Raw genomic sequence first — 10046 nt, forward strand, 5'->3', positions numbered from 1 at the left:
GATTATAGTAACAGTGCCTATGACTGAAGTGACTACAAGGAGAGATGAGACAGCTCCACTCCCAGAGCGCATGAGAGCAAAAGCAGGTCAGACATCATCACTAAATGCCTCTGTTTTTGCTTCTAGATTCCTAAGCTTCTGATTCTAAAATATCTCATGCTCTTGTTAGAGGGCATATTCTAATATCTAAGACCATAAATTACAAACTTTTAAAAAAGCAATATTATTTACCTCCTGAAACAGAATGCAGAATTTCACCAACAAGACAAAAACAGAGCCGGCCCAGCTGAGGCAGGATCAGGTAGAGAGGCCACCTGCTGAGTCCCCGTCGCACCCCCTCCACACAACAGGCCCTCTTATGCTTCCATGGAAGACATTGGGGAAACTCGAGCTCTTCCGGTAGCTCAAACTTGCCCTGCGCCAGCCTCCAACACGGATCAAGAGCAACGCGTAATGCTCAGGAGCTAACATGGGAACCCTGTGCCGGGGATGGCACTGTAGTAAAGGTAATACAGACAGACCCACCTGGGGCAGATGCCCATGTTTCTTCCCCCTGACTCCTGGACCCGAGCTCTTCCATTTCAAAAAGACGGTGCTCTAAGACAAACCTGTGGCAGCTTGCAAAAGGCACTCCCATCCTTGGAAGACCACGCCAAGAAGCAGGATGGAACCAAGGGAAAAGGCAGCAGGGAACAGATTATTTAAGTCTGTTTCTGTTCCCGGCTGTGAATTGAAAAGGAAACTGGGCCCCTGAAGTTCACGCAGTGCAGCCAGCCAAGAGAATGGGGAACACCCACAGGGACCCAGACCCCAAATTTCAGCTATTACACATGTGCCTGGGGCACCCTCCACTGCAGATGCCCTTTTGGAATCAGGTGCAATAAAGGCAACAATCCAAGCAGCGATTCTAATTCCAATCACAGAGTTATTAAGTCATTTCTACCTCTAAAGCACAATGACATTCAACTGCATCTAAATCTCCCTGAGAGGTATTATCCTGTCCCATTTAATGGATCAAATAGTTAATAAAAATACTTATAACTAAGTTCATAAGTCAACGTATGTCAGATGTCATCAACAGACCACTCCTTTAGACTTCCACGCTGGCACCTGCTGCAAAGTTTATAAGGCCCCAGGAATTGACTATGGCAAACTTGAACATCTTACATTTCATTTTCAGTGCAACCACAGCACAGAGAACTTTGTAACGAATAGCCAAGACAGCTGTTCAAAAAGCCAATTAAATAGCAGGGGTGTGAAGAACACTTAGAATTAGCCCGCAAACTAGTGCAGCAAAAATACCCTGGAGCTCAGGTAATGAAAACAAAAAGATACAGCTGAATAACTCACCAAGAATAAAACCCAAAATAATAGCATTGGGGAGAATGAAAGTCCTCCTGAAGACTACAGAGCAAAAGGCTTAATGCCTATTTTTAGAACAGAGCAAACTCTTCATGCAGAGGTACAATGAAAAAAACCTGAGTAGTGATTTCTTCTTTAATAAAATTAGAATCATGCTGTCTAATAATATGCAGAAGGGAGACTATGGCAGCCTACATGAAAAGAGAAGTATTAGTACTGATAGTAGCTCCTGCTGAATTTCAAGAATATGTGAGAACAGGCTCATTTCAAGAGTGGAGCGAACCTGGCAGATAGAAATGACGAAAGAATTTTGACAGGTCTGACATATTAATCATAGGAGGGATTGCCAACATTCATTCTGTGATACTTCCGCAGAACTGTGCTCATTCTACAACACACAATCATTCGGGGGAAAACCCTACAAATTGCTGATAAACTGAAGTCACACAGAGTGGTTCATCTCAACCTTTCAGGTTTTCACAACTGAAAACAACACCTAAAAAATCAGAAATTTTTCCTTCCTTTCAAAATAAAACAGCATGATAAACATTTGCTATCACCTAACATATCAATAACCTCAGATATGCAGATGACACCACCCTTAGGGCAGAAAGTGAAGAGGAACTAAAAAGCCTCTTGATGAAAGTGAAAGAGGAGAGTGAAAAAGTTGGCCTAAAGCTCAACATTCAGAAAACGAAGATCATGGCATCCGGTCCCAGCACTTCATGGGAAATAGATGGGGAAACAGTGGAAACAGTGTCAGACTTTATTTTGGGGGGCTCCAAAATCACTGCAGATAGTGACTGCAGCCATGAAATTAAAAGACACTTACCCTTGGAAGAAAAGTTTTGACCAACCTAGATAGCATATTCAAAAGCAGAGACATTACTTTGCCAACTAAGGTCCGTCTAGTCAAGGCTATGGTTTTTCCTGTGGTCATGTATGGATGTGAGAGTTGGACTGTGAAGAAGGCTGAGCACCGAACAATTGATGCTTTTGAACTGTGACATTGGAGAAGACTCTTGAGAGTCCCTTGGACTGCAAGGAGATCCAACCAGTCCATTCTGAAGGAGATCAGCCCTGGGATTTCTTTGGAAGGAATGATGCTAAAGCTGAAACTCCAGTACTTTGGCCACCTCATGCCAAGAGTTGACTCACTGGAAAAGACTGATGCTGGGAGGGATTGGGGGAAGGAGGAGAAGAGGATGACAGAGGATGAGATGGCTGGATGGCATCACGGACTCGATGGATGTGAGTCTGAGTGAACTCCGGGAGTTGGTGATGGACAGGGAGGCCTGGCGTGCTGCGATTCATGGGGTCACAAAGAGTCAGACACGACTGAGCGACTGAACTGAACTGAACAGCAAGAGCAATCAGACAGTGAAGTGAAGTGAAGTCACTCAGTTGTGTCCGACTCTTTGCGACCCCATGGATGGTAGCCTACCAGGCTCCTCCCTCCATGGGATTCTCCAGGCAAGAGTACTGGAGTGGGTTGCCATTTCCTTCTCCAGAGGGTCTTCCCAACCCAGGGATCGAACCTGGGTCTCCCTCATTCCAGGCAGATGCTTTAACCTCTGCATTTCCCTAAGCCATAAATGTACATACACACACAATGAACACTATCTCATCAGTTACCCAAATTCTTTTCTATGGGCTAAAGGAAGAACCAGTTCATGGCAATATTTTGTTTCATTTAGGTTTTATAAAAAATTATGAAAGATTTGAAAAAATTATGCCAAAGTTATAAAAATCTTAAGCATTCTTTTTTCCGGTTGTGGACTATATGCCAACTGTGGAAAATCTGGAAAACATAAATTACACAAAATAAAAACAATTTATAAACCCAGTGCTTCTACAAGTACCATTTTTAATGGCTGTATGGTATTTTTTTTTGCAAGGATGTTCTATATTCAATTTGCACCACTTCCCCATGATTGAATATTAAAGTTTCTGGGTTTTTACTATTTTACCAATATTACTGTGACATCTCAGTGCAGAAATCCTGGCGCAGTTTATGTTTTTCATCATTTCTTATAGATTCCCAACAGTGAAATTACTGGGTCAATGAGTAAACACATTATCAGAGCACCTGATAAAATACTGACATACTACTTTTCAAGAGTTGTACCAGTTTAAAGTTCTGCCTTTTCTACTGCACCTCACCACCACCTTCGCCTATTATTGCTAAAGAAGTGATTAAACTTGTATCTTTGGTAATGCGACAAACTCCGAATGATTTCAGTTTTTAATTAACATTTCTTTATTAGTGAAAATGAATCATCTTTCCCCAAGCCTTAATCAGTCATTTCCACTCAGACGTTGACAAGCACAGGTGTGTGCTTTAACCATGGAAGGCTGATGGTATTTTGGTCTCTGATTTGTGGAAATACTGCAAATACTAATCTCTTGTAATTGATATTAACTTTGAATCCTTCAAATCTTTAGCCAGATTTTTACAACACTTCTATCCTATACCTCTCCATCCCCCATAAAGACAGTATGAACTTAGGTAGCTGTCAACACCCACCCAGTATTCAGATCATCCCATACCAAAGTTAGGCTATACAGTAGGTAAAAGGTGCTTTCTCCTAAGAATTAGTGCCTTCATCTGACTCAGGGACAAAGGACCTCCGCTTCCCAAAAGACAGAGTATTCTTTTCTTTCAGAGAAGCACGTGTGGGCGGCAGAGGGGACAGAGACTATACTGAAAAGCACATCCTGAAAAACCAGAGAGATGGCAGCAGCTGTTTTTCTGTTAAGTTGTCCCCTCCAAATCACTCCAAGTGGGAGTCTAGGCAGATCGAGTCTCCCCAAGAAGTTGGGCTTCTTCTTCCTACCTGCCCCCTACTCTGATGGGACGGCTTTGGTAGCGGCTCAGAAGTGGACCAGACTCCTGAGATGGAACCGTAAGGGATGGGGCAGAGGGAATCTGCTCACTCTGGCTCCCCAGAGAAGTGTGACACACCAATCTCACTTCAGGGTCAGGAAAGAGCCTGCCCTGACCCAAGAGGTCACAGCTGCCTGGATCGGGTCTGTAGGCTGCCTGGGCCTGCAGCCTGAGGTCATCTCCAGGGAGCAGACTGCAGGGCCCTGGATGGGAAAGCAGGCCAGGCTGTGGGCACACCGTGGTCAGTAACATTCAGTATTTAGACCGGTGGTTCTCAACCTGGGGACAGTGCCCCCCTAGGGGACACGTGCCAGCGTGTGAGGACATTTCTGGCTGTCACACTTTAGGACAGCGAGGACTACAACTAGCTTCTGGTGGGGAGACGCCAGAGACACTGCTACACAAAGCACAATGCACCGGACAGACTGAGACCACCGAACAAAAAAAGATCCAGCCCAGGGCATCGACAGAGCAAAAACTGAGAAACCCCGACTCAGAGTACTTCTGCAGGACTCCACTGGTATTCCTTCTCTCAGGCCTGGCAAATATTTCAGACAGGTCTGCTAAGAATCTACTCATAAACTGTAAAACCTTTCAGAACAGTTTTTATGGGGAAAAAAGTTATTTCAAGTTATCATATCTAAGAAGCACTTCTCTGACTCCAGTTCAAATTCCTTCTTTTAGTCAATACTGACCAGTACCTATGACGTGATCAGGCAGAGTGCTAAGCAGAAGAAACCGTGTTAAAAGAAACTGACAGGATCTGATGGCAGGTTCCACTGCTGCTGTGCCGGAGCAGAGCGCTGCAAAGTCACAGGCATCCAGCTCCAAGCCCAGCTCCACACTTAACGGCATCAGGCTGTTACTTGACTTCCCTGAACCAATCTCTTCGTTTCTGTAACTGGTCACATAGGACCTTCCTTAATGTGGGAGACAATTAAATAAGATCATTCCTGTAGAGCACAAAGTATACTGCCTGGTATACAATCAACACTCCATAAATAATTTCTATTACTAAGAGCAAATTTTAAGTTTTTGTAAAGTAACCAGTAAGTTGGAAACTGCTAACACGCCTACAAAACAGCCACTACCTGTGAGTGTGACAGCTGGAAGACAATTTTAGTCACGTTAGTTGCACAGCATATTAAATCTTGGAAATTCTGGCTCCTTCCTCCTTCTCCAGTCTCATCTCCCACCACCTATGTTATCTTCAATGCAGCCCCATGTCCCCATGAGTGGGGACAGATGACTTCTGGTAGTAACCCAAACAGTGTCAGGCCAAAGGTCGCTGTGAGAAAGAGCACTCTTCAGCTGTAACTCTGACAAGCTATATAGGTGCTGGGTGGGAGAGAGAGAAAAGGGGGTGAGGGGCAGGCAGGGAGAGAGAAGGAACAAACAGAATGCTGACACGCCAGGTGCAGGTCAAGCCTGCTCACATTTCTAAACAAAAACACTACAAACAGCATTCATCCCTCACATCACAATTCATCTATATTCTGCAGTTATTTCAAAAGAATGGATTGAAAAATAAGTCAAATATAATTAACTTCATCAATGGGAAAAAACCAAACATGGATGGACCACATTACCACAGCCTAACATATGTGGCCAAATAGTAATGCCAATCTAAATGAGAAAAGAGCACATTAACTACAAATAATCACTGAAAGTACAGCAAAGAATGATTAAGACTGCAGTTTCCCTTAGCCAATATACAATAGGTTTTCATATATTAAAAAAGAGCACATTCAATTGGACATTTTACTGAACTGTTTCAAGACAAGTTATCTGTCGGCTAAGGGGTCCCTTTCATATAAGTAGTTTACTAAAAACTTTATGTCTATACTTATATAGCCAAAAATCTACCTAGCATACCACTGGGATCCCCAGTATTCTTCCCTCAGATTCTGGTGACAAGACAGAAGCAAAGACAAAACTGCTAAATATTTTTATAAGTTCACACATATCTGATGTAAATTTTGGCCAAGACCATTTTTGCCTTAGTGTAACTCCAGAGGACATTTTTTGAAAAGATAAACTATTATCAGCTTAGCTATGGAAAAATAAACATTATCTATGCTCATTGTGATTATGGATAGGAACCCTAACCCCAACCCAACCCCGAGATCTGTGTTCAAGTCCTGGTTTTACTCCACCTGACTACGCAAGTTACTGAAACTCACTGAGTCTCAGTCTCCTGATACACAAAATAAAATAAATAAAATGACTGGAATTAAGTTTTAACATGTCTTCCACTCAAACTCTGATTCAGAATTTGGAAAATCTTCACAATCAAAATGTTTCTTAATGGTCCTTGGAGTGGAGGACGACGAAATAAAGGCCTTTAGAAAAATGACGTGACAAATTACAGGGTTGTAGGTTTGACAAGATCGCTTAGTGAGACAGTCTTGAAATCTGTGCTTAGTGACTGTTGCAAACCACTGCCTGAATACAGTGACATGACCACAGAACTGTTCCTGCACTGCAGCCACTTCCTGTCAGACACACTTCCAGGTAGCTGCTTTCGGAAAAAGACCTTTCGGGATCTTCTAATTAACTCCAATGACGTGACTGCTAACATTCATGAGACACGCTGTCACTCTGCCTTCACGGGCGTGCCATGCTCCACTAGATTCTACTCACCAACTCCAGTTTCAATGACTGAGAGAATCAACATGCCAAGTAAGCAACGAAATGGCAGGAATAGAAAAATTCTCTGACTTAGAGTTACGGAGTCTGAAAAGACCCTAGTGATCATCTCCAACACTTTCATTTTACAGGGAAGCATTACATTTGTTTCACTAAACCCTTAAGGATTAACTAGCGGAGCATATACATGAGCCTCTTAACTCGCCTGACGCCAAAAAGAAAAACACATTCGCTTATTGGGGTGGGTAGGTGTTCCTAAAAAGTCCCTAAACAAAATAATGATTTTGCAGAAATTACTTATTCTACATGCAGAATTTCTGAGAGGTACTAATGTCCACTGTACTATCCCAGCGACCTTGGTGGTTCTGGTCACAAAAAGAGAGAAAAAGGCAATTAGAAACACAACTGACTTCACCTGGGTACTACCAATCAGTATCATACTTTGAATCAATCACAGAAACCGTACCATAATAAATATGAGCAATGACAACTCAAGTAGTTCACTTCCTTCCAATCAGGTCATGAATATTGTATTCTTAACTATGCAAAGTACACCATGGCTCATCCTCGTGTCATTTTGCATTGTAAATCACACAACTAAGAAAACAAATAAACATTTCCCATGTCCATTCTATGAAGCTAGATAACCCTAAGACATAATAAAAAATAATAATAATTGCCACTTTACCAATAAATTCCACTTGAAGTCCTAACTTTCAAGAAAGGTGTCCCCTCCCCACCCTTTGCTTTCTAAGAAAGTAGATTCATGGTGGTGGTTTAGTTGTTAAGTCATGTCCCACTCTTTCCACTCCATGGACTATAGCCCACCAAGCTCCTCTGTCCATGGGATTTTCCAGGCAAGAATACTGGAGTGTAGATTAGCACAGTGCTAATTCACTGAATAACATGAACATGAATTTAGGAACAATAAATTGACAATAACAGCGATGAGGATATTCCTCTAGTCGGGCTGAATAAAATTAAAATATAAACTGCTGACATATGAACGTGTGCGTGCTCGGCCCCGTCCAATTCTTTTCGACCCCCCATAGACTGCAGCCTGCCAGGCTCCTCTGTCCACAGGATTATCCTAGCAAGAATACTGGAGTGGGTTGCCATTTCCTTCCCCAATGCATGCATGCATGCTAAGTCGCTTCAGTTGTGTCGCTGTGTGACCCTATGGACAGCAGCACACCAGGCTCCTCTGTCGACAGGATTATCCTAGCAAGAATACCAGAGTGGGTTGCCATTTCCTCCTCCAGGGGATCTTCCCCATCCAGGGATGGCACCCACCTCTCCTGCATTGGCAGGCAAATTCTTTATCACTGAGCCACCAGGGAAGCCTGCTGACATGCATACTGGATACAAAACCCAAGCAGATCAAGGTTAGGAAATCTGTGTTAAGAGGACAAAACCCACTTTATCCAAACATACAGAAGTTGTCAGTCATCTTTACATCAAGACTGTTTAAACATATGCAACAGCGTTATATAAACCTTTCTAGTATCAGGAAATAACGCCTCTTTACCCACCACTGGACAAAAGCAGCATGTGAGGCTGACCTGGAAATCCAGTGTCCCATATATCTACAAAAATAAGGACAATTAGGAAACGTTATGAATTCTAAGAAATAGGAGCTAACTGGAAACATGCTGCCAAGTGTTTCAGGATTCCACCTTATGAAACACCATGCTCACAAGAGCCCTACCCCCCAAAAAATTCTCAAATCAATCATCATCAATGCTTTTCCTCCGCGTCCAAAACCTGGAACTACCGTAGTCGGCACATACCTAAGCCAGGCCCCTGGGTTTAAAGAATCACTACTTGGTGATGCTCTGGGCTCGTTGAAAAATTGGTCGTTGGCAGTGTTGTAGTATATACACCCTGTTTGCCCAAAAGGCCTCCAACTGTCCAGCGATTTTCAAACTTCAGGGTCCTTCCGTTTAACACGGAGGACACAGATTCCGGGGCCCAAGCCCCGGGAGCTTTATTCAACGTGTCTAGGGAGGGAGACCTTAAACCCTCCTTTTCCAACCGGTTGCCCGGTGGATCGGAAGCCCGGTGGTCCAACACCACGGGGCACCCGAGCCTGACAAAGTTCCCCAAGGAGCGCGCCTACTTCAACCAGCAGGACGTGTCTCAGAGGAAAAATCCAGGCTTGCCGGGGCTCGGGCGTCGCGGCGAAGCGCTCCGGCAGAGGCTGGGGCGTCCCCACCGGCGACGCCCGTCCTCGAGGAAGTGAGGAGGCCACGGCGATGGGGAGTGAGTTCTCCGCCTTTGCAGGAAGTCCCTGCGCTTTGCTGGAGAAACAGCTGGACTGTGAAGTCCTGCGGGGCTGGCTTCTGGCAGCTCTGCCGCTTCCGCAGCCGGGCGCCCTCCGAGCTCGGGCCTCGGTCTCCCGCTCCGTGCAACGGGCTCCCGCGCCGCCACCACCTCCGCCCGCCCACTCCCGGGGAACCCTAAGCCCAAACGAAACGAACTCGGCCGGTCGCGGGCACTCCCCGGCCCGGCGACACCCGGAGTGCGCGCCCAACGCTCCCCGCCCGGCCCGGCCCGGCCCTCGGGCGGCCACTCACGGGTAGGCATGGTGACCGAGCCGCGCTCGACGCCGCGCCGAGCCTCAGCGGGGCCGCGCCGGGCGCGCCGACCGCATCACGACGGGCCAGCCGCCCGGGCCGCGCAGGCCCGGACGAGGCGAAGGGCGAAAGGCCAAGGGAGCCGATGCGGACCTCCGCGACCACGCAGGAGGAGCGGGTAGCAGCGGGCCCCCGCCGGCGCAGTCCCGCGCCGGACGACGCCGGGGCGTCCACACGCCCTGACGTCAGCACGTCGCCGACTCCTGGCCCCGCCCCCCCGCAGGGCGGTGGCCCTCGGAGGTGGGAGGGGCGGCATGGGGGGACTTGGGGAAATGCGGGAGGACTGCCCAGCGCTTTGGATATCCTCGGACTTCGCTTTATTGTCAAAAATGAGTAGTTTGAGTCACATTCGTTTTCACGAACCCTGATTCGAGGTGCATTAGCAACAATTTTTTTCTTAGCAATTGCACCTGTTTATGAGGTTGTGCGACCCCATAGGACACGACTGAAGCGACTTAGCAGCAGCAGCAACAGCAGCGTGAGGTTATGAGCTAAGCAGAATGGCTTTGAAT

At 45.9% G+C, this 10046-nt stretch overlaps 1 protein-coding gene across 1 annotated transcript in view; it reads right to left on the minus strand.

Annotated features, from left to right (window-relative positions):
• EFR3A (EFR3 homolog A) overlaps positions 1-9497 on the minus strand; it is a 79886-nt gene extending 70389 nt beyond the window's left edge. The window contains exon 1 of the mRNA XM_052651761.1: positions 9475-9497. Coding sequence (XP_052507721.1) covers positions 9475-9484 — 10 coding nt within the window. The 5' untranslated portion in view covers positions 9485-9497. The remainder of the gene's footprint in view (positions 1-9474) is intronic.
• Between the last annotated feature and the right edge of the window lie 549 nt (positions 9498-10046).

Source organism: Budorcas taxicolor, chromosome 14 (assembly GCF_023091745.1).
Source record: "Budorcas taxicolor isolate Tak-1 chromosome 14, Takin1.1, whole genome shotgun sequence".
NCBI classification, from domain to species: domain Eukaryota; kingdom Metazoa; phylum Chordata; class Mammalia; order Artiodactyla; family Bovidae; genus Budorcas; species Budorcas taxicolor.